The 25,688-nt window shown below is 39.9% G+C and overlaps 1 protein-coding gene across 4 annotated transcripts in view; it reads left to right on the forward strand.

Annotated features, from left to right (window-relative positions):
- commd10 (COMM domain containing 10) overlaps positions 1–25,688 on the forward strand; it is a 76,659-nt gene that overhangs the window by 5,307 nt on the left and 45,664 nt on the right. The window contains exons 1-5 of one of the 4 annotated variants that reach the window (XM_073068929.1): positions 716–738; positions 2,579–2,669; positions 5,768–5,878; positions 11,166–11,321; positions 13,149–13,259. In XM_073068929.1, the coding sequence (XP_072925030.1) occupies positions 731–738; positions 2,579–2,669; positions 5,768–5,878; positions 11,166–11,321; positions 13,149–13,259 (477 nt within the window). In that variant the 5' untranslated portion in view covers positions 716–730. Of the gene's footprint in view, positions 1–715; positions 739–1,135; positions 1,623–2,360; positions 2,455–2,578; positions 2,670–5,767; positions 5,879–11,165; positions 11,322–13,148; positions 13,260–25,688 lie in introns of those variants that run through there. The other 3 variants (XM_073068900.1, XM_073068919.1, XM_073068910.1) reach the window with 3 other exon arrangements.

Here is a 25,688-nt window from a genome sequence, read left to right on the forward strand (position 1 = left end):
CAGAAGTCAGATGGCTCTCAAAAGGAAACTGCCTGAGATGCTTTTATGCACTATTTGAAGACTCGAATACTTCATTCAGTGATCAACTCAAGAACATTAGGCATGGCATTGCTTATTTGTCAGAATTATTTGAAAAGTTTAATGAAATCGATCTTCAATTGCAAGGAAGTAATGTGAATCTTATAAAAGTCAAATCAGTCATCTCTACGTTTCTATCCAAGTTAACCCTATTTAAGTGCAACATTGGCCATTGCAACTTTTTTCCAATTTCCAAGACTCTCTGAGTTGGAAGAGAAAAACAGAATACCAGATTAAACTCAAGTATACTGTGCCCACCTGGATGAGATGCATAAAGTCATGTCGGAGATTTCAGCATCTTCATTCGATCCAAATTCCAGATTGGATAATAAATCCATTCTCGATCTCATCTCATGAGGAACTAACTTGAAGGATGTAGGAAGAACTGATCATGCTATAAAATGACTGAGTTGAAGCCGGGGTTCAAAAACCATTTCAGGATTTTTTGGTTGCAGGAAGAAATCTCTGAATGAATCCTGCATCTTTTAGTGGACTGTGGTTTCAGTACAGTCACCCAACTTCTTTCAAAGCAATGAAGCAGACCGCAAATTACTGAACATGGGATCAGAGACTCCTTCTGAGTGACATTTAGTTTGATGTTGAGAAGCTGATATCACGGTATCCATCCATCTCATTGCAAGGTGAAAAAGCAATGAAGTTGTGAGTAGTTGGACTATTTCATGCTCTAAAATTGTTGATGAAAATCGTTTTTACTGTAATTAAATAAAGGAATAATTTTATTTGTAGCTTTAAATAGATTTAAATTTTTTTTCAATTACAGTGGATTCAGGTTAATTCAGGCATATTTGGCACAATTAAGTAGCTGTCCCAATTAGCCAAAGTTACATGAAAATAGTTAAAAGGTATAAAAAAAATAAAGTCAAACTAACATTTAACTGAGTAACAAGTTACTGTATGTATTTATAAGAAATACAGAACTAATTAGAATACTACCTATCCTATTACAGTCCTATAAAACGGTATTAGTTCCTAATAGTTAGCAATGAAGCAATTATCTGGTGTATGCTGCCATGTATGGGGTATCCAAGGAGAAGTAGCACCTCTGGTGAAGGGCTTGCCGTGTCCATCTTGGGACAGCTCGCTCACCTTTGGTCCCCACTGGACACTCAACTGTCACCTGTGGCTCCAAGTGGCTTTGCATGCATGGTCACACTCTGGTATACTGCTTCGATGGGAGGGACAGACTAGGTGAGGGTAGCCAGCGGACCTCATACCCCGGTGAAATAGGGACATGTCTGTCCAAGCTTATGAAGTCAGCTGCAGTGAACTGGGTGGTTGAGTCAACGGTGAGATATAGTGGCCAAGCAAGTGGCGCTGCAATGCTTCGTGGAGTGTAAAGGCATGATAAGGCACAGAAGACATGGTTATACACTGTAAGGAAGACTCCAGTTTGTGAAATTATCTCGTATCACTGGTCCTGGACTTCCGAGATCGAGAGAGTGGAATTTTCCCAGTGCAATGGGTTTAGCACTTTCCCATATAGGTTTCACTGTCATCATTAGTTACGACGGACAACCAACACTGTAAGTGAACAAAATTAATGCAAACCTAATGCTGATAATCAACTGCTTTCTACAATGCTTTTGATGATTGCTTCCTCCAAATTTTAATTTTCATTGCAACATTCAAGATGATTGTCAATACCTTCAATTTTTTTATAGTTCCTATCTTGTTGAAGTGGTGAAATGGTTTCATTTTCACTCCCGACCATTTCTGGCATCTCCAAACTTGAATGCTTGAAACTGCAGTGTGCAAAACAATTCTAAATTGTCTTACTGTTTATTTCTCGCCAACTATCAGTGACAAAAATCTACTTTTTGAACACAAACACATGCAAACCAATAAACCAGAATCCACAGTATTTGTCACTGCTTTGAATTAGCAGTTCCTATTTTCTTTCACTGTGCATCGTAAATCAAAATTGTTGATAGCTTTTATGTAATGGCCGGAAAGGAAGAGGGGCCACTGGAATGTGGTCTGGGAGCCAAGGGGATGCTAATTCAAGTAAGTTTGGAACCCACTGGTCTGTTTCTAAAAAAAAATAATAACTTATATTTCATGACTCCCCTTCATATTGCTTAGAATATAATAGATGCTTTATAGCCGATTTTAATTGGAATTTTGTCTTTTAAAATTTATTTACAGATGGCATGTAGACAATTCAATTTCAAGTAGAAAATGAACATAGGATAGTCCATTTGCAGCAAATAAATACCAAACATTGGTTAAAGGAAAACCAGGGAGAATTGCTTGCACCTTGCCAGTGCTTAAGAATTTTTGCAGCATTCCAAGCAGAAGGTTTTGACTTAATTTTCATGGTTTGTCAAAAAGTGGAAAGCTTGAAATGTATCTATGGTAATGCAGAATTCCTTTAACATGGAACTAAAATATGGTCCTAGATTTTGTATTCAAATCTACTGTATCAAATTTTTTAAAACTGAAGTAAACTTCTCACCTGACTTATTTTCTCTTTTAACAGCATAAAGGAAGCTGTGGTGTTGATAAATGGACTTGATACTGGCAAATTTCCACGTCTACTGTCTCGCATTCTTCAGAAACTTCACTTGAAGGTATATAATAGAAACCGCAGCAGTTATGTTTATCTTCTATATGACGACAGGTTATGTATGTGAGTCACTAAGTTGTATTGCAGTCATGATATATAGAGTGTGATGGTTTGAAAAATATTGAATCACCTTATGAATGGGTCGCTGTTATGTGTTGCCTGGTTAAATACAAACTTTCTATGTTAATCTTCAAACAATGGATGTTATTAGTAACTGATTTTTTTAGAGCGGCATGCTGGCTCAGCTAATAGGGCCATGACCTTGTGGTGTAAAGACTGGGGTTTAAGATTGGCTTTGGGTGTTGTCTGCATTAGGTGCACTTTCTTCTTGTGATTTTATTTTCCCTGCGTATTTTTGAGAACTATTTGGGAGGGAAGCATTAAATTGATCTTGGAGTGGGTTTAAAACAGAGGTGTCGAACTCAATTGCACATGGGGCCAAAACTCAAAGCACACTTTAGGTCGCGGGCCGAACAGGATAAACATTTATTGAACACACTAAAACTAAACATTTTTTGAACATAAATATGAATAAAAACAGACAGGAATATTATTCCAGAAAAAATAAACTAAAACTTTAAAATAACTTAAATATTTTGCTCTCCATAAAAATATCTCCTGTCAGTATTATACAAGTTAGAAATATGAGCATGCTGCAAAAAAACCTTGAAAATATAAATAAAATTTGTGCTTTTCAGCAAAAGTTAAAACAACAACAAATCAAAACACTCAGTTTTCTTTGCTCTTATGCCGTTTTGTCAGAGCTGGATGCTTGGCATCTTTTGGCAATAAGTTCGTTTAGGTTTGGTGTAAGGTTCTGTGTTGTGGAGATTCTCAGGATGGACTGCAGGTGTTCATCAGTGAGACGACTCCTGTGTGATGTTTTGTTAATCTTCATCACTGAGAAAAGCTTCTCACACAGATATGTGCTACCAAACATGCACAAGGTTCGAGCTGCATGTCGACGGAGCTGAGGCATTGCTTCAGGAATGGAGCGAATAAACTGTACGGGCCCTGCAGTGTCGTACTTTGCCTTTAGTGTCCCATTACACTGCAGCTCTATCAGCTCCATCTGAATCTGTACAGGTGCAGTTTCCGCGTCGACAGCAAATGGGTTGCGAAGCAGCTCGAAATTAATTTTTTGTGCTTCAAAGTCACCAAAGCACCGTGCGAACTCAGTGCGAAGTGCGCTCAGTTTATCAGCAAAGTGCGCATTTGGGAACATCATTGCGCCAACCTGGTTCAACATTACTTGGCAACAGGGAAAATGAGGCAAGTTGCACTGGTGCATTTGTGTCTCCCATAAGAGCAGCTTCACTTGAAATGCCTTCACTGCATCATACATGTCAGTGATCATGCGGTCACGTCCCTGGAGCTGAAGGTTTAAGACGCTGAGATGTGGTGTTATGTCAGCCACATTAGCTCCACAAATAAGACACACGGGTTTACCGGCAATGTCAGTAAACATATACTCATCGGTTTTGAAAGACTCTTTTTTTCAGAATCAACTTTTATCTTTGCCATTGTTAGGGGTTAGCTTTGACTTCAGAATAGCGTTGTATACAGCAACAGACGCTTGACGCGGGAATGCTCCCGGGTAGCCTAGCGGCAGCTGTTACACTACATTATGGGATCTGTAGTTTGTGTGTTATCAGCGCTTCATATCGCTGGGCCATTAATAATTAAAATAATAGATCTATCTAAAATGATCTCGCGGGCCGGATATAATTGTACGCCGGGCCAGATATGGCCCGCGGGCCTTGTGTTTGACACCTATGGTTTAAAAGGTCAGCATAACATTGTGGGCCAAGGGGCCTGTACTATGCTGTACTATTCTATGGTCTACCATATAGACAGGTAGGTCCTTGGGTTAATGGGCCACTGTAACTTGTCCCTGACGTGTGGCTGAGTGGTGGAATCTGGGGAGAGTTGATGACAATGTAGGGAGCGTTTTAAAAAAGTGATTAATATAGAATTAGTATAAATAGGTGGTTGATAGTCAGTGTGGACCTCACTGGGCTGAACGGCCTGTTTCTGTGCTACTTTCTGATTATGACTGTGTATTTGGGACCGATTAATCCTTTATCTTCATTGCTAATGTGGATTCATGGCTATAAAAATATAACTGACATTCCTAATGAATTTAAAGTTAATTGAAAGAAATTTGTACACATCAGCAAAAATGCAAACCGGTTTATGTATATTTATCTATAAATAATGAGCTAATATAAACAACATGCTGGAAAGAAACTAGTTTTAATATTTCAGGCCAATGACCTTTCATCTATACAAGAACACATAAGTAGATGGGAGCAGGAATAAAATGCCTGGCTCCTCAGGCTTACCGTTCTTTTCAATATGTTCATGGCTCTCCATTCTATGTGACGTGCCATTCTATGTCAATTTCCCACTTCCCTTAAGTCCCTAATGTTTCAAAAATATATCTACCTCTGCATTAAATACTTCTAATGATCTAGTCTGCCCAACCCTCCAGTTAGAGAACTTCAGAGATTCACTACTGTATGTAATAGGAAATTTCTATGCGCGCTGGTTTTAAATTACCAGTCCTTTATCTTGAAACTGTCTCTCATTTGAGATTCTCCCATAAGTAACAAAAAATCTGAAAATCTATCCTGTTTTGTCTCTTTAATATTTTACTTGTCAATAATATTAACCCTCATTCTGCTAAACTCCAAAGAAAACAGACTCGTCCTTTCTAAGCCTCTTGACAAGATGATTTTCACATCCCAGTAATAAGCCAGGTGAATCTCCTTTGGTCTGCCTCCACTGATGTTGTATTGGTGTGATCTTGCTTGCATCCTCATTCTTTCCCTCATTAAAATACATTTTCTAGGTTTTCCATGCAGAGCTGGAATATTATCATTGTAATATGCCCTTCCATCTATTTTTAGGTTTAAATTAATCTTTAAAATCTCATTTTGGTTTGGATAGGGAAGAATAATTTTTAAGGACAGCTTTGTAATGGTGAGGACTGTCACTCATGAACTGTCTATCATTTATTGCTGTGTTAAAACCTTAAATTATCTGAACATTGTTCATTAAATCATCACATCTATAGTACTAATACAATGCTGTTTTTAGGATGAACATTCATTTAATGAAGAAGAAAAGGAAAAGCTTCAAGCAGCACTTTGTCTGGAAAAGCATGAACTTCGCTTGGTGCTAGAAACTGTATCTTTTATCTTGGAACAGGTGAAATAAGGGGGAGTTACCTTACTTGATATTTGGATCCAATCTAGTTATTATCATACTTTTTACATGACTAAATAAAGCTGTCACATTAAGCAATTTTCCCTTTATAAGTTGAACACCACCTATAGCAAAACACCACGCACCTTGCTTTTGAATGATTAGTTCCTCATCTTGTAACTATATCCCCTCATTTAAGACTCCTTAGTAAATGATTAGATAATTCTGATGGGCCAGAATTTAGAATGTGCTTTATTTTGCGGCCAAAGACAATCATTTTAGATAGTAATCTAAAAAGAAATTAGAAGATTGTTTTGCACATGGTAATTAATGATTTCTTTATAAGGTTAGAGTCTAATTGTAAAGAACCAGCAATTGTCTTCCAAATGTTAGTGAACATGAAGTGACAGCAGATTAGTCTGTGGCCGGTGAAGTGTTGCAGGGGAGCGAGATTTAGATCCTTTCAGTTGTTGCTCAGTGGCTGGGTTCTGTGTCAGCAGGCCTGAGCTCAGTAACTGTGAGGCGAGGTTAACAATGGTGAAGAAAGTTTAAGTTAATTGGGCAAAAAGAGAAATACAAAGGGTTGAGACACTATAGAGGAGAAAGAAGGTGCCTATAGATTATAGAAGCATTCATGGAACAGAATCAAACTCAGAATCCACAGTCACACTGGAAGTGTGGGAAGCTGTCTAGAGTGTGCATACAAAAGTATGGAATGTGAAAAATGAAACTGGTGTGCTCGGGACATAAATTATCAAATTGAATAATAAGTAATAGTACTCAGGATAGATAAGGAGGGAAAAGTGGAAAATGGATTATGTTGATCAAAGATGTTGCCACCGTGCTGGAATGAAATGATGCACGTGAAGATGTGGCACAGAATCTGCATAGAATGGAGGAAAAATTGAGGAACAAATACCCAGCATTAAAGACAAGTAAGTTGTGGGAAGGACATAAGCAAATTTGCAGGCACATTTCTGAAAGAACACGTGACTTCAGTCACTGTAGCATCCTCTTAGAAGCACAGAAAATTTGTGATGCAGAACCAGGTCATTTGACTCATTGTGTTTGTGCCAACTGGAAAAAGAACTTCCTGGTTGCATCCCACCTACCAGCACTTGGAGGTAACTGTTCGTCAACCATACGTCCTGTAACACACACAAAATGCTGGAGGAACTCAGCAGATCAGCAGCATTTATGGAGAGGAATAAAGAGCTATATTTCAAGCCAAGACTCTTCATTCAAGACTGGAAAAGAAGGGAGGGGGGGAAGGAAGCCATAATAAGAAGGTAGGGAGAGGGGAAGGAGTACAAGCTGGAAAGTGATAGGTGAAGCCAGATAAAGTGGAAAACAGGTGGAAGGGGGAGCGAGGATGAAGTGAGAAACATAGAGTGATTAGTGGAGAAGGTAGAGGACTGAAAAAGAAGCTGGTATATATCCTAGTACTTTTTAATACAGTATGGTTCTCTGTACTGCTGTGTTGTCCAGGGAGTTCTAGACTCTTCTTACTCCTTCCCCATCTCCAGCCCAACCCTATGGAGTAAACAGTGAGGAGGATAATAACAAATAGCAGATTTGTTAAAAAAATATGTGAAATATATTTTGGTAGGAAGAATGAGAAGTCATGTAAACTAAATGACATTTTTGAAGAGGAAAATGGAACACAAGGTTTTTCAAGATGTTAGAAGCAAAGTTGATAAAGTGAATATAAATGAGTATGAAATTTGATTTTTATAGATGGAATAATATATATAAGACCATTTGGTTCATCAAGTCTGCTCTGCCATCTTATCGTGGCTGATCCAGTTTTTCTCTCAGCCCCAATCTCCTGCCTTCTCCCTGTATTCTTTCATGCCCTGACCAATCAAGAATCTAACAACCTCTGCCTTAAATATACTTAAACGCTTGGCCTCCATAGCTGCCTATGGCAGTGAATTCCACAGATTCATCACTCTCTGGCTAAAAAAATTTCTCCTCATCTAAAAGGGCATCCCTCTGTTCTGAGATAGTTTCCTCTGGTTCTTGGACTCTCCCACCATTGGAAATCCTCTCCACATCCACCCTGTTAAGGCCTTTCACCATTTGATAGGCTTCAATTAGGTCACCCATAATTCTTCTGAATTCTCGTGAATACAGGCCCAGAGCCATCAAATGCTCTTGGTATGACAAGCCATTCAGTCCTGGAATCATTTCTGTGAGCCTCCTCTCTGAACCCTCTCCAATTTCAGAATATCCTTTCTAAGATAAAGGGCCCAACGCTGCTCACAGTACTCCAAGTGAGGCCTCACCAGTGCTTTATAAAGCCTCAATATTACATCCTTGTTTTTATATTCTGATCCTCTTAAAAGTAATGCTAACATCGCATTTGCCTTCCTCACCACAGACACACCCTGCAAGTTTACCTTTTGGGAATCCTGCACGAGGACTCCAAAGTCCTTTTGCACCTCAGTTTTTTTGTATTTTCTCTCCATTTAGAAAATCGTCAACCCTTTCATATCTTCTACCAAAGTGCATGAATATACACTTCTTGACACTGTATTCCATCTGCCACTTCTTTGCCCTTTCTCCTAATCTGTCTAAGTCCTTTTGTAGCCTCTCTTCTTTGTCAAAACTACCTGCCCCTCCACTTATCTTCGTATCGTCTGCAGACTTTGCATCAAAGCCATCAATTCTGTCATCCAAATCATTGACAGCACTAGTGAAGCACCGCTACTCATGGGCAACCAAACAGAAAAGGCTCTTTATTCCCACTCTTTGCCTCCCACCAATCAGCCACTGCTTGATCCATGTTAGAATCTTTCCGGTAATACTATGGGCTTGTAACTTGGTAAGCAGTTTCATGTGTGGCAGTTTGTCAAAGGCCTTCTAAAATCCAAATACACAATGTCCGCAGATTCTCATTTGTCTACCCTGCTTGTTAATTCTAAAAAGAATTCCAGCACATTTGTCATGCAAGATTTTCCCTTGAGGAAACCATGCTGACTCCAGCCTATTTTATCATGTGCCTCCAAGTACTCCAAAATCACATCCTTAACAGTGAATTCCAACATCTTCCCAAGTACGGAGGTCAGACTAACTGGCCTATAATTTCCTTTCTTCTGCCTCTTTCCCTTCTTGAAGAGCGGAGTGACATTTGCACACTTAGTCCAGCAGTCGTGGAGAATACGGATCCCTTCTTTGTAGAAGTCAGCGTCTTGGACATCCAGAAGTGGTCCACAGCAGGGGTGATTCATAAGTTCATGGCCTATGGTAGAAGGAGATGAGTTATTAACTTCAAACTTTCTGCATAATCACTCAAAGGGTTGAACTGCACGTGCATGCAACGAGAACTGTATAACTCATCTCCTTCTACCTTCGGCCATGAACTTATCAATCATCCCTCCAATATACATCCACTTCTACAAAGAAGGGATCTGTGTGTTCCATGACCGCTGTACACACATTTATAAGTGTGTAAATGTAGGAGGGGACTATTATGAAAAATAAATGTGCTAGGTTTTCTAAAATTGACTCTTCCTACCTTAGGCCACGAACTTATCAATCACCCCTCGTATCTTGAGCCTTCCAAATTTCTTCCAGAAATTCCGGCCATTGCTGCCCTGCTGCTATCCCTGCCAGTGTTCTTTTCCGATCAATTCTGGCTAACTCCTCTCTCATGCATCTGTAATTCCCCTTACTCCACTGTAATTCTGACACAACTGGCTTTAGCTTCTTCTCAAATTTCTGGGTGAATTTGATGATATTATGATCACTTGCCCCCTTTTATCTGAAGCTCTCTGATCAATTCTGGTTCATTGCACAACACCCAATCCAGAATAGCTGATCCCCTAGTGAGCTTAACTACAAGCTGCTCTGAAAAGCCATCTTGTAGACATTCTAGAAATTCCGCCTGTTGGGATCCAACACCAACCTGATTTTCCCAATCTACCTGCATATTGAAATCTCCTGTGACTGTTGTAACATTGCAGTTTTGCTATGCATTTTCTATCTCCTGTTGTAATTTGTAGCCCACATCCTCACTACTATACTACTATTTGGGGGTCTCTATATAACATCCAGCAGGGTCTTTTTATCCTTGCAGTTCCTGAAGTCTATCCACAATGATTCAGCACCTTACGACCCTATGTCACCTCTTTCTAAGGATTTGATTTAATTTTTTACTCACAGAACAACACCACCCCCTCTGTCTTCCTGCTTGCCCTTTTGGTACAATTTGTGTCCTTGGACATTAAGCTTCTTTCAGCCATGATTTACTGATACCTACAACATCATACGTGCTAATCTGTAATTATGCTACAAATTCATCTACCTTATTCCGTATACAGTGCTGTGAAATTCTAATATTCCACCTTCAGTCCTGTATTCACCCTTTTCGATGTGTGTCCGTCTTTTACATTGCAACTCATCCTGTTGACTACAATTTTGCCCTGTCATCAGCATCTTCTTGCTCGGAGTCTCATTACACATTGCCTCTGTTTGTAAACCAACTATGTCATCCTTAGTGCTATCACTCTGGTTCCCATTCCCCTGCCAAATTAGTTTCAAAAAATATATATATCTGAATGGAACTTCTGCTGAGAAACTTTGCAAAGCCATCAGATAAACTGGTTGGAAACGCATTGATTTTATTGTTTCTGATTCTGGGAGCTGCTGAAATGAACTGGTATGGTACCAGGGCAGTAAGACGATAGTCAAATAAAATGAGGAAGAGAAAGAAAGTCTCTCATATACAAGGCTTCAATCGTAACCTCTTTTGCCAAAAAACTTCATATCTAGTGAAGGCTACCTGAAATCTAGTTACTGATGTAGGGACCGTAATGCTATCTATCTACTGGCTCTTTGTGGAATCACAGTTGAGATTGTAAGTAAAATTAACTGATGTTCAAAGAAAATTGTTAATGTGTTTATCATTGTTTTCCTTCAATTTTAAATTATCTGTAAGTACTAGCTTATTTATGATAATGGAAACGAAAGAGGATATCTCAACAGCACTATGCCGACTTAATTTATGCTGCACTAAAGCAGAAGAGATAAATGGTATATCTGCTATTCCTGCAAAGAAATGTGGCAGGATGAGAGGTCATGCTGATGGTCAGTTTTCAAAACAATGATTTAGGTAGAGGTTCTTATTTCTTTATTGTGCCTGCATTTGCTACAAGAGATTTTGAGCTAATTGTTGTGCTGGGATCAAATAGAAGCGTAATGTGCATAAAAGCATACATTATCTATTTGTTTGAAATATTCTGCAATGTTTGTTTGTTTCACTTTGCTCTTGTTAATTTCTCACCAGGCTGCCTATTATAATGTGAAGCCTGCTGCGCTTCAGCAACAGTTAGAGAATATCCACCTGAATAAGGAGAAAGCAGAGGCTTTTGCCCAGGCCTGGACAAATATGGGCCAAGACTTCATTGAAAAGTTGAGGCAAAATACATTTGCTCCTAAAAAGGTAATAACAAATTAACATGATATAAATTAATGGAGATGAGGATTGTACTTTCAAACAAAACAATATTCTACAAAATTCTTCATATACAGCTTGTTACTTTACAGTTGTTTGAAATTTTGTCATAACTGAAGTGGGTGGTGTGGTATTATAACAGCACAATGTTTTACAGAACCAGTGACCCAGGTTCAATTCCCGCTGCTGTCTATAATGAGTTTGTATGTTCCTCCCTGTGACAGCATGGTTTTCCTCTGGGTGCTCCAGTTTCCTTCCACACTCCAAAAATGTATGGGTTAGTAGGTTAATTGATCACATAGGTGTAATTAGGTAGCACGAGCTTGTTGGACTGGTAGAGGCTGTTACTGTGCTGTATAGAAAAAAAGACATTTCACAAATGTACTTGTAATGGGTGGCTAGAAAGAATAGACCATGTGATGCACCATCAATAACTCTCGGAGACGTGAGGCGAGATATAGGCTTTTATTCGCTGGAAGAGAGCAGTCAGCAGCAAGAGATCCCCACACGACATCCTGGAGACTGAGGGAGGAGCCGTGCCTCCAATCGCCTTTATACAGGGGTCTGTGGGAGGAGCCACAGGAGCAGTCAGCGGGGGGGGGGGGGGGGGGGGTGCGTGTCCAGACAGCTATATGTAGTTCACCACACCATGACCCATGAAGAATTACTTTCTATTTTTCACATGATGCCATGTGTCCCTATGAGCCATTGAGGACAATTATGTGACTCTTAGCATCTCGTGAGAAAGAAAGCAGCCGCAATCGATATTAAGTCGGCCATTATATTTGCTTGTATATTTATTCATTCATTAGCCAGAAGCACTTTGTTACAAGCTGAAGTAATTTTAATCAATATTTGAATCCATCTTTCATGAGAATGCCTAGAAGTACTTACTTTTTACTCGGCTCCTTGCATACTGTAATGCATTGGTGGACAATAAAACCACCTTCCAACAACAACTATGCCAGCACTAGTGTTTACTGATCTGCATAGCTTAAGAAACAGGGGACACACTTGAGCAAGGGCAGAATAAATGCACTAAAACAGAAGCATACTTGATTTATTAAAAATGCTTCTTTGCTTTAAATACTTTTCTATCTAAAAAAGGCTTGTAATTTTCTCTTAGTGCTTTGAAATTCAAGTGTGATGATTCAACAAAAGGAAAAGGAAAATAATACTTTCAGCATTATTCACTTTTATTTCACATTTGCAACAGCAGTGATACTTTGCTTTGAAATGAATTTGATTTTTTTTCACTGTAATTATAGTTTTAGCATTTTTTTTAGGCCTTTAGACATTGTCCTGTTAAAATATGTACACACTGCAGGTTTAAATTAGTCTTTTGGAACAGAGATCCAAATGAGTCCGAATGATTATCGTATGTCATTTTTTATTGTGGGACCTGTTTCTAGTGTGTAAGTATGGGAAATTTTATTTGGAACTCATCTTTGGTTTCAGTGAGTGAGAACAAACTGAGATTTTGTTACACCATACGCAACTGTTCTTTTCCCATAAACTTAAATTGAACAAACTCATTGTGTTTGTTAGAACATGGCTAACTTTACCTTGTTAATTGTCCCAAATATTTAGATGCCATAAACCACTGTTCAAAGTAAATTGTCATTTATAGTTAGTATATTTCCCATAATGTTAAAAGTAATAAGTTCAGCAATAAGTACTATACTAAGCAGAGTTAAACTATGGGTGCAAGCAAATTGGGTTAATCACTATAAGAGAAAAGAAAATACTGATAATGCATTCAGATTATGTCACATCTGTTTCTTGTTACTTTCTTAAATTTATTAATGTTTGCAGCTTGAAAAAATTGGATGGTGTCTTAACCTTGAAATGGGCCAGTCAACTCAAGCCAAAATGAAGTCACCTCATGCTATACTTGAACTTGGAGTCAACAGTGAAGACTCTGAGGTAAATAAAAAACAATTATAAAGGGACAAGCTGCCCTATACCACAATTTGATACACTGTACTTTCTGTTAAGAATTCAATTTACTATGCATTCATATTAAATTTTCAAATTATTGCAATCTTAATTGATTTAGGCCATGAAGGATATTCTTTCGTATGTCTTTATTTCTTTCCCTTGTGCTTGAATTGGCAGAATATTGTTCAATTATGTTTCTATGACATTGCTTACCTTTTCAAATCTTACTGAGAGAGATCTTTTATTTCAATACACTTGAGTATGTCAGTTTATTTAATTATGATTGATGACTGAAACTGTACACTGGTATAATTGATGAATTTCTGGAGAGAGTGAAATGCAGTAAGAAGTACTTTTAGTAGAACATTCAGAAACAAGTTATGGGATCTCACAGCATGGAAGCAGGTCCTTTGGTCCACAATATCCAAACTGGTTGCTATACTCATCTCATTTCCAGTACTCAACTACTGACCTTCTTTGGCACTTCAAACACTCACCTGAACTTATTGAATGATTCTGTTTGACTCCACCATCCCCTTAAGCAATAGTTTCAGACTTTAACCATCCTCTGGGTGAAAGTATTCTTTCTCAAATCCCTTGAAAATTTCCTTGCCTTTATCCAGATTGGATGTCTGTAAATTTAGAATATTGTGTGAAGAGGTCATGGCCTATTAAGTTTTGCTTGTTCCTTATTTTTGGATCCTCCATGTTCTTGTCTCTAACTAACTTCACATTCTTTCAAACCATCGCCTCTGTGATCCTTCTACTCTTCTATTAATTTTCTTGTACTTCCATAAGTTTAATTGTTGCCATAACCCTCTGCACTGGAATCTCCTTGCCAAACCTCTTTTTCTCTCAATTTCTCATTCTTCTGTTTGGGCGTTCTTTAAATTTACCTCTCTGATTAAGTTACGTTTCACCTGCCCCTTCTTGTTTTGTAAGTGTTATGCTTAGTTTGGTAATATTCTTGCAAAGTAATTCTGGGATTGTTACTACACAATGAATGATAGTAGGATTGGAAACTCAATGTGACATTTCAGCCTTCGGCAAGTTTGTTAATTATTTAAGCCGATAATAATTGCAAATTCAACGTTGGAGCTAGAAATGAACAATTTTTGCTGGCCTTGCATAAAATAGGTCAGGGTAAATCAAAGGCTCTAAATTGTCAGTAAACTCATAATGGGGTCCAGCAGCATTGAATAGGACCTGAAATTTTCTGAAAACCTATCTAAAATTAAAGCCTTAATCTCAGTGATAGTAAGAGTTTTGTAGCATTCTCCCAAATTTACTGGACTCAACTGTGAACCATTGATCCAGAGTCAAGAATCTGAATCCTACTGAGGCAGCTAGGGAATTAAATTAATTAAATAAATCTGGAATTATAAACCAAAAGCCAATCATTGTAACAATGAAACTAGTGTATTGTAATTCAATAATGTTCTTTGGGGAAGGAAATCCATTGTCTTTAGCTTTTGTGGTCCATATGCGAGTCTGTACCTGCCAATGTGCTTTGCTGTTGACTGCCTATTGTTCATGGCCAGTTTGCATGGGCTGTCAGTGCCGTCATTGTCAGTGAGTTTCACACTCGGAATGTGAAAGCACTAGGATTTGTGGCTTTGGACAGCTTTTCAAAGGTACACTGTGTAATTGCTTGCTTGGCTATTAGGCAGCTGCAGGCCAGCTAAGAGTTCACGTTAAACAGACAAGTTTCCATTTTTGTTACTGTGAAAAGTTAAGTGAGTAGAAGATGAACTAATCTCCAAAAGTCATAAAGTTAAAGATGAAACAGTCTTTTCAACATTTTAAGCAAGATTGGTGTATTATTTTTGTTTTGTACAATTTTAGAGTAGAAAAAAAAGGAAAGGGGCACTGTGCAAAAGTTTGGGCACCCCAAGAGATTTGAGCTCTCAGATAACTTTTACGAAGGTCTCAGACCTTAATTAGCTTGTTAGGGCTATGGCTTGTTCACAGTCATCGTTAGGAATGGCCAGGTGATGCAAATTTCAAAGCTTTATAAACACCCTGACTTCTCAAACCTTGTCCCAACTATCAGCAGCCATGGACTCCTCTAAGCAGCTGCCGAGCACTCTGAAAATTAAAATAAATGATCCCCACAAAGCAGGAGAAAGCTGTAAGAAGATAGCAAAGGATTTTCAGGTAGCCGTTTCCTCAGTTCGTAATGTAATTAAGAAATAGCAGTTAACAGGAACGGTGGAGGTCAAGTTGCAGTCTGGAAGACCAAGAAAACTTTCTGAGAGAACTGCTTGTAGGATTGCTAGAAAGGCAAATCAAGGTTTGTGTTGCAGCCAATGGCAGCCAATTCAATTAAGTACCAGCAAATTCTGGAAGCAAACATGACACTGTCTGTAAAAAAAGCTGAAGGTGAAAAGAGGATGGCTTCTACAATTGGATAATGATACTAAATGTATCTCAAAATCCACAATGGACTACCTCAAGAGGCGCAAGCTGAAGGTTTTGCCATGGCCCTCACAGTCCCCCGACCTACGCATCATCGAAAATCTGTGGATAGACCTCAAAAGAACAGTGCATGCAAGACGGCCCAAAAATCTCACAGAACTGGAAGCCTTTTGCAAGGAAGAATGGGCAAAAATCCCCCAAACAAGAATTGAAAGACTCTTAGCTGGCTACAGAAAGCGTTTACAAGCTGTGATACTTGCCAAAGGGGGGGTTACTAAGTACTGACCATGCAGGGTGCCCAAGCTTTTGCTTCAGGCCCTTTTCATTTTTTGTTATTTTGAAACTGTAAAAGATGGAAATAAAAAAGTAATCTTGCTTAAAATATTAAAGAAATGTGTCATCTTTAACTTTATGCTGTTTGGATATCAGGGTCATCTTTTACTCACTTAGCTATTTACAGTAACAGAAATTTTGACCGGGGTGCCCAAACTTTTGCATGCCGCTGTACATTCTCTAGTTTATTAAGTATAATGTATTGAGTAGAGGTGTCCCCTGTTTTTCGAATGCTCGCTTTACGACACCTCGCTGTTATGAAAGATCTACATTAGTTACCTGTTTTCACTAACAAGGTGTTTTCACTGTTACAAAAGAAAAGGCAGTGCGCGCCGAGCAGCCAAGCTCCTCCCTCGGAACTGCATTCTAGCCGGCATTGCTTAAGCACGTGCCTGTGAGCATCTGTGCTTTATGTCAATTTATTTTGTGCATCCATTAGCAAGATGAGTTCTAAGGTATCAGTAAAGCCTAAAAGAGCTTGTGAGGGTGTTACACTTAGCGTAAAACTAGACATAATTAAGCGTTTTGATCGTGGTGAACGAAGTAAGGATAAAGTGAGTTTGGCTTGTGGAAGCTGACGAAGATGTTGTTGAAGAGGTTTTGGCATCCCATGACCAAGAACTGATAGGTGAAGAACTGATAGGTGAAGAGCTGATGCAATTGGAAGAGGAAAGGATAACAATTGAAACCGAATGCAGTAGTGAACGGACTGAAAGTGAAGCCGTCCAGGAACTGAACTGAAGCAACTGCGTGAGATTTTCGCTGCGATTGACAACGCTATAATGATTGCAGAAAAGTATGACTTTAATTTTGAAAGGGTGTGTAGGTTTAGGGCATAATTGCAGGATGGTTTGAGTTTTTACAAAGAACTATGATAGAAAAATGCGCGTGGCTAAGCAGTCAAGTTTTTCAAGCCTTCCACATCAGCCACAGCAGACGACGAACCTCGACCTTCGACATCGAGGCAGGCAGACATAGAAGAAGGTGACCTGCCTGCCCTGATGAAAACAGACAACAATGAGATGACACCCCAGTGTCCCACCACCCCAACCTCCGACAACTCAGCCTAACACACCATTATAAGTGTGCTCGCTGTCTTCCCGATTCCGGTAAGTGATACTACACTGTACATACATTATTTCTACTTTATATAGGCTGTGTATTTTTATGTGTTATTTGGTATGATTTGGTAGCATCATAGCTTAAAGGTTACTGGAGAGAGTGCTTCTGCGAGAGCGCTTGTGTGAGATTTTCGCTACGGTGGACAGTGCTGCAACGATTGCAGAGAAGTATTTCTACTTTATATAGGTTGTGTATTTATCAGATCATTCCTGCTTTTACTATATGTTACTGCTATTTTAGGTTTTATGTGTTATTTGGCATGATTTGGTAGGTTATTTTTTGGGTCTGGGAACGCTCACAAATTTTTCCCATATAAATAAATGGTAATTGCTTCTTCACTTTACGATATTGCGGCTTACGAACCGTTTCACAGGAACGCTGTACCTTCAGATGGCGGGGAAACCTGTACTAAGAATGAGGTCAAAGTCAAGTTTATGGTCACATGTACAGGTATGAACAGGTGTAATGAAAAACTTGCTTGTATTGGCATTACTAGCACAGTGCATCATATAAGCAGCATTCACAAAAAAGCATACCGTAGATTCCGGATTATAAGCCGCTACTTTTTTCCCACATTTTGAACAGCTTTGAACTCTGCGGCCTTTAATCCAGAGCGGCTAATACATGGTTTTTTTTCATGCCGCCTTGTAAACATTTTGCCTCGTAACAGTAGACCAATAAAATTGATGAGTAGTTCACAGAGGTCCAATGAAATTGTACGATAAATCAAGCGCACTTTCACAATTAAATTATTGTAAATCAGTCATTTGTACTCACCCTCATCAACATGGAAAACACTCGAAGAAAAGCAAGACCCGAGCGCGTCAGACCCGAGCGCATCAGACCCGATTAGACCCGATCGCGTTACGCGAGCGCGTCAGACCCGAGCGCATCAGACCCGATTAGACCCGATCGCGTTACGCGAGCGCGTCAGACCCGAGCACATCAGACCCGATTAGACCCGATCGCGTTACGCGAGCGCATCAGACCCGAGCGAAAACGCTGCTTTTAAGTTAAAGGCGATCAATAACTTTTCCTGGTAGGCTGCAGTATATATATTTTTACCAGTCGCTAGGAGATATTGGAATGTTGTTCGTGCTGTTCAGTAAAAAAGTATATGCAACGTAATTTGTGTTACCGATACGTATGTATATTTAAAAGTAGCGGTGCGGCCTAAAATCCGGTGCGGCCTTTACAATTAAAAAATTGATTTTATTTCTAAAATTAGAGCCAGCGGCTTTTAATCAGGTGCGCTCTGTAGTCCGGAATCTACGGTAATTAATACACATTATGCATAATATTTACAGGAAAGAAACTCAATTAGAATGAAGAAAATTGGTCTGTTTTAATGCCAGGTGATCGAAGTGGTTATAGTGTTACTAAACTTTTGTATTATGGTTTTGCCAGTTAGTTCAAGAACCAAATCATTGAAGGAAAGAAGTGATCCTTGACAGGCTTCTGAAACTCTGATCTTTGATGGACGTTACCTTCTGGATGTAGTACCTCCTTTAGATACTAGCAGTAGTGGGAAGGGATGCGCCCGTGATGTATCAGGCAGAGTCCATCGCTCTCTACAACTTCTTCTATTCCTGTGTATTCAAATTGCATACCAGATCATATTTCAGTTAGGATACTATTGGGTAAGAATGACCTAGCAACGATCGAGGCAGGTTCTTTGGATCCATCCTCTGAACCCTACAATGATCATGTTTAATTTCTCTGTTTGGAGTCATAGAGTAATACAACATGGAAGCAGGCCCTTTGGCCCAACTCATCCATGTTATCCAAGGTGTTGAATGCTACCACAATATCTAGCACATATCTCTAGTTATCCAGTTTGCATACTCTCTTGTGGGAATGTATCTGTCTATACCCTATCAATTTTTAAGTACTCTCTTTGATCACATTACTAATCTTTGATTCCAATTATTGCTCACATAAGAGGAAATACGCATATGTTGGAAATTAAAGTAATGCACACTAAATGCTGGAGGGACTCATCAGGTCAGGCAGCATCTATGGAAAAGAGGTTTACTTTTGACTTTTTAGGCAAAAACCCTTGCTCATCTGTTTGAATAATTCCGTATTAAATTTTTACATGTCCTTTTTCATTACTGTTAATGAATAGCGATCACAAATGCTTTCTTGTCTCTGAAAATGCTCCATTTGCTTCATTTTATGACTCAAAGCTAAACACAGCAGTGCTTCCTTCTCTTGCTGGATATTTGATCAGAAATGTATACAGGTAGTTCCCGAGTTACGAACTTCCGACTTACAGACAACTTGTACTTAAGAACCGAGGAAGGAGAACGCCGTCCGCCATTTTAAATCAGATCATGATGCCGTCCGCCATTTTAAGTTGGATCACACCGCAATCCGCCATTTTAAGTTGTTGCCGTTGACACTGTGTTGAGTGTTTAACTTTGTATTTGGCTTAAATTTTTCTTAGTAAGATTCACCCTGATCCCGCACCCCCACCCCCCATTCCGGTTGGCTGGTGGCGCAATGAGATCAGCGCCGGGCTCGAGAACACAGGTTCCCGAGTTTGATTTAGTGACAGACCGCTCCCGTGCCGGGTTGATGTTGATCCAGTGACTCCTGTACCATCCGTGCCAGGTTGATGTCGAGCTCACAGCTCAACCTCGTTAAAAAAAAATACACTACCACCTCCAGTTTAAATTCCCACGCGGAATATTGTGGAGGATCAAATACCCAAACCCAGCACAGCCCCCACTTGTCCCATTTAACCTGTCTCAGTGCAGTAGAGTTTAGGACCCGGGGAATTCAGTACGGTGGTCCTTAGGACCCAGTGGACCTCAGGAGCTGGTGCAGCTCGGGACCCGCTGCCCGCAGTGTTTCTGTTCCATTGACAGGAAGCGATCGCAATTGAAAATAAAGCGTTTGGAAAGAGGTGAAACGCCATCGGTGGTTGAAAAAGCGTTAGACTACAGTTGGTCAACGATCAGAACAATTTTAAAGGATGACGGATAAAGTGAGAATAATGGAGCATGTGAAAGGCCCTGCCCCGATGAAAGCTACAATTATTACTAAGCAACACAGTGGTTTAATTATTGGAATACATACGTTTCTTAAGTGTTTTATATGCATAGAAAGGTAAAATATACACTATATACTAAGACAAACATTTGACTAACTGACGCTAAATAATACCCGATGTGCTTGTTCCGACTCACGTACAAATCTGACGTAAAGACGGACTCAGGAACGGAACTCATACGTAACCCGGGGACTGCCTGTATTCTGGGAATCTATCCTGCATTTTAAACTGGGTTAACTTTATAAAAGCAGGGGCGTCAGTATATATTAATAAAGTGCTTTGGTGAATTCCTTGTCTAAATTCATTAACTGTGTTTAAGCATTTGTAATACACGGTGAGGCAAATTCTTGATTTACCTTTAGCTTACAGTAGGTGGCATTAGAAGTACATAAAAGCATAATTTGGCACTCCGTGTTTTGTATGATATTGGCTTACATAGAGATACTTGCCTGGGCTGCTATTGGTGCACTGTGCTTCAGAAGCTTTTGATGCTTTTGGAATTAGGTGGCAAAGCTCAGTTGGTTTCATAGGAACCTGTTTGCTTTATGGTCATGGCAAAATGTCTGGGAGACCATGATCCTACCCAGTGTGTATACAACATAAGCAATCACAATGAAGATTGGTGTGAAACAAGACTTTGCCAGTGCCCCATTCTCTTCATTGCTAGAGGGATTCAATTCAAGAGCAGGGAGGTCATGCTGCACCTATATAGGGTAATAGTGAGGCCACACCTGGAGTACTGTGTGCAGTTCTGGTCTCCGTGCTTGAGGAAGGATATACTGGCTTTGGAGGTAGTGCAGAGGAGGTTCACCAGGTTGATTCCAGGGATGAAGTTGCCTGGGACCATACTCTCTGGAGTTCAGAAGAATGAGAGGGGATCTTCCAGAAACATATAAAATTTTGAAAATGATAGATAAGATAGAAGTAGGAAAGTTGTTTCCATTGGTAGGTGAGACCAGAACTAGGGGATATTGCCTCAAGATTCAGGGCAGAAAATTTAGGACAGAGATGAGGAGAAACTGTTTTTCCCAGAGAGTGGTGAATCTGTGGAATTCTCTGCACAGGGAAGCAGTTGAGGCTTCTTCACTAAATATATTTAAGAAACAGTTAGATAGGTTTTGACATAGTAAGGGAATTAAGGGTTATGGGGAAAAGGCAGGTAGATGGAGCTGAGTTTATGGACAGATCAGCAATGATTTTATTGAATGGTGGGGCAGGTTCGACCGGCCAGATGGCCTACTCCTGCTTCTATTTCTTATGTGATTATGTTCTTTCTTCATAATGCTACAGCTCATCTCCAGCAAACTTCCTATGCATCAAACTGCTGGAGGAGCACATCATAAACACAAGAATGTCACAAATGCTGGAAATCCAAAGCAACACACACAAAGGTCAGTAGGTCAGTCATGTAATGTGGCCTCCTCTACATTAGTGAGACCTGACATAGATCGAGCACTTCCGCTCCAACCTGCATCAGGCAGGTTTTCCCAGTACCCAACCTTTTAATTCCTATTCCCATTCCAATATGTTGTTCCATGGCTTCCTCTTCTGCCATGATAAGGCCACTTTCAGGTTGGAGGAGCAACACCTCATTTCTCTATGTAGCCTCTAACCTGATGGCATGAACATCGATTTCTCCACCTTCTGGTAATCCTCTTACACCTTCCCCTCCCCTCTTCTTCATTTCCCCAATCTGGCCTTTTAACTCTTCTCCTCACCTGCCTATCCCATCCCCTTACTTTCCTTCTTCCTCTTCTCCCATGCTCACTTTCTTATCAGATTGCTTCTTCTGTAGCCCTTTACCTTTTTCACTTATCACCTCCCAGCTTCTTACTTCATTCCCCCTCCCTCTTCCAAATGGGTTCAGGTATCACCTTCTCGCTTGTCCTCCTTCCCCTTCCCCACATTTTTATTCTGGCATCTTCCCCTCTTCCTTTCCAATCCTGATGAAGGCTCTCCATAGATGATGCCTGACCTGCTGAACTCCTCCTCAGCACCTTTGGGGGTAGTGGGATGGTTGATGCTTCAAATTGAGACACTGTATCTCTCTGCCTCCACAGATGCAGCCTGACTAACTGAGTTCCTCCAGCAATTTTTTTTACTCCAGATTACAGTATCTGCAATTTCTTTTGTCTCCTGCTTCCTATAGGTAATGGAGCTCAGTTTTGAACAATTGAAAATCTGTTCAGTTTACAATGACTGTACTCCAGAACCAAGGTCATCTAAATTTCACTAGTTTAGCTGTACAGTCGTCCCTCCTTATCCGCGAATTCAACCAACCGCGAATCGTGAAAACCCGGAAGTGCTCTTTCAGCACTTGTTGTTCGAGCATGTACAGACTTTTCTTCTTGTCATTATTCCATAAACAATGCAGTATAACAACTATTTTACATAGCATTTACATTGTATTATGTATTATAAGTAATCTAGAGATGATTTAAAGTATACAGGAGGATGTGCTTGGGCTATCGTGGATCGGGATCGAAGAAAATCGGAATTTCTCTTACTAAGTAAGTCGGAACAGGTACATCTGATATTATTTAGCATCAGTTAGTCAAACGTTTGTCTTAGTATATAGTATATGTTTTACCTTTCTATACATATAAAACACTTAAGAACGTATGTTTCAGTGCCGGGCTTGGAAACCGTTCCCAAGTGCGAGCCAGTGACAGACCGCTTTCGAGTGTGCTCTCCATCCGTGCCAGGTTGATGTGGAGGATCAAAAACTCAAAACCCCTAAACCCAATAATTAAATCACTGCGTTGCTTAGTAATAATTGTAGTTTTCATTGGGGCAGGGCCTTTCTCACTTTATCCTTTAAAATTGTTCTGATCGTTGACCGACGTAGCCTAACACTTTTCCAATGACTGATGGTGTTTCACCCCTTTCAGGTGGCTTTATTGTTTCTGCTGTATTTTCAATCGTGATCGTGATTATTTTTGTGAACAGAAACACTGCGCATTCAGAGCTCTGGCGCTGGGTCCAAATGTCCACTGAGACAGGTTAAATAAGGTCTGGGGTTCCGCTGGGTCCTAAGTTCCACCGCATTAAGACAGGTTGAATAAGGGACTTGAGCATCGGCAAATTTTGGTATCCGCAAGGGGTCCCGGAACCAGTCCCTTACGGATAAGGAGGGCCAACTGTACTTTGAGACCATGCTTGAGTGATGACTGAGTTCCAACCCATTGTCATCTCATTAACTGAAGCCTAAAAGAGTTTGGGCTTTGCACTTAACATCCTCAAGACAGAAGTCCTTTACAGGCTTGGCTAGGCTGCACAACACTGCCAATTCTGTCAATATGTGTTCATGGTGAAATTCTGAAAAGTAGAGATCTTTTCCCATATCTCTGGCATCATTTTATACCAAATAATGAAATTCGCCCTTGCCTTTGACCTGCCACTACTTTGATGGTTTGAGAAAAAGAGTGTTTGAAGCTTAAGATCTCAATCCTGGCACAAAACTCAAAGATATACTGAGCAGCAGTCATGCCTGCCCTTCAAGATGCATCTAACTTACATTATCTTAATACCAACCAGCTCAAGGAATTGGAAAGTTTCCAGTCTCCATAAATACTTTTAAATTCACTAAATGGATACACCACCAATGTTGTTATTCCCTTCTAGGCCAACACTGAGGCCTGAATCAAATTTATTTCTCCACCAGTAGACTCTGAAAGCAGGCACCGTGTACTGTGAGAATATAGCCCTATCTCTGTACTGTCCAGCTATGGGAAGTGGCATCTCACACACTAACTGTCTTATTCTTATACCTCAGCATCCTGTGTTTGACTGGGATCATGTCTAATCAAACGATAATTTTTTTGCAGAGGAATTTTAGCTAGTACATGTTGTTTTAAATCACCTTGTCTTATCCATCTGCCAGAGTTATCGCTCTTCCACTGGTAATTTGTAGCTTTTGTTGGGCCTCTAAGAGATCCTGGGCTGATTTTGAGCAATGGACAGAACAACGGTTTGCTCGCTGCTCCTTGCTGCAGTCATGGTTCTTTGTTATTGTAGTAACATCCTGTTTCCTTTGTTACGTATTCAGGCAACAATAAATATATATGAGTTAGGCAAGGGTTTTTATAACAAATAACACGTTTATTAAGCACTGAAAACAAACCCCCTCAAAAGTAAACAAACTCAAACGTAACCGGAAAACAGCTGCTGTGCGACACATTCGCAGTTCTTAATAGCGCTGCAATTCAAACAGTTCTTAAAGCGGTATTGAAAAAAAACAGTTCTTTAAAGCGGTATGCCGAAAGTTCAAAAACTCACAGTCCTTTTAAAAGGAGAGACTTTTTAAAGCGATTTAAATTCTCTTCCACGTCGATGTCCTTCGATTCCCCGGCGTCGAACTTTCCCACGAAGAATTTTATAAAATATAACTGCTTAAAGGAACTGACCTTCTTTCCACACTATTCTCAATCCTTTCTGGTCAAACCCAGGGATTAACAGCAAGAATAGTCAACGAAATCCTTCCGAATGAGGATTAAATAAGGTCGAACTTTCCACAGTCTAAAATCGATTCTCCTCGATTTTTATCTTCCAAATTCTTATCTTCACTCTCCACAGTAAAGAAACTGTTGGCGATGACCTTTTAAACTTTAGGCATTATATAAAACTTCATTTTTAACAAAACTGCGTCATCACATTAAATCACGCAGGGACATGAAGTCGTCTTGGCAAATCCCGCCACGAACTGCCCCACCTGACAGGGTGGGTCTTCCTTTTATACCCTGTAAAAAAAACCTGTCACATGACCTCTACTGGCGGGAAAATGACATCACTCCACCATCACAAGACCATTACCTCATGTCCAGTATAACTTCAACCCCAGTCACGTGACAAGGGTACCACTGTCACGTGTCACGGGTACGTAACACCTTGTTATAATAAAGGGTTATAGACCGGAAACAAATGGCTGTTCTCTTTCCATAGATGCTGCATGAGTTGGTGAGGTTTCCAGCATTTTTGTCTTTGCATCCTATTTCATTTTGTCAGCTTTTGGCAGATTGACTAGGTTTGGAGGCTTAACACTTTCCAGGTGACCGATTTTTCCTCCGGTCTTGCAGGAGGTTGCTGAAAGCCCTAATAGCTTTGTTGTCTCCATAGGCTGTGTGTCCTCCTATGTGGTCACAGTAGTAGTGTACGCTACCTGTCCTGTCTGAGGTGTTGTTATGTTTCTCCTTGGCTGGCCACAACTCTCAGAGTGTGTGGTGCAGCTATTGTAATAAGGTGTTTAGAATGTTGATTGTCATTGCTTTAAGGTTGCCAGTTGTGATTCTGTACTAGTTTAAGAATTTTTTTGCACTGGCAAAATGTTCCCTACTAAAGTGTGGTGAGCAATACAGTAACATACAATAACAGTGAGTGTAAAAATTCTCCCCATGTGTAAATCTGTGTACTACTCCTTTCTGTTGCTCTCCCCCTGCCCATTTAGAATTTGAATGCTTCTGGATTATTTTCTCAATGTGAGTGTT

This window comes from Hemitrygon akajei, chromosome 2, assembly GCF_048418815.1.
Source record: "Hemitrygon akajei chromosome 2, sHemAka1.3, whole genome shotgun sequence".
Lineage (NCBI taxonomy): Eukaryota > Metazoa > Chordata > Chondrichthyes > Myliobatiformes > Dasyatidae > Hemitrygon > Hemitrygon akajei.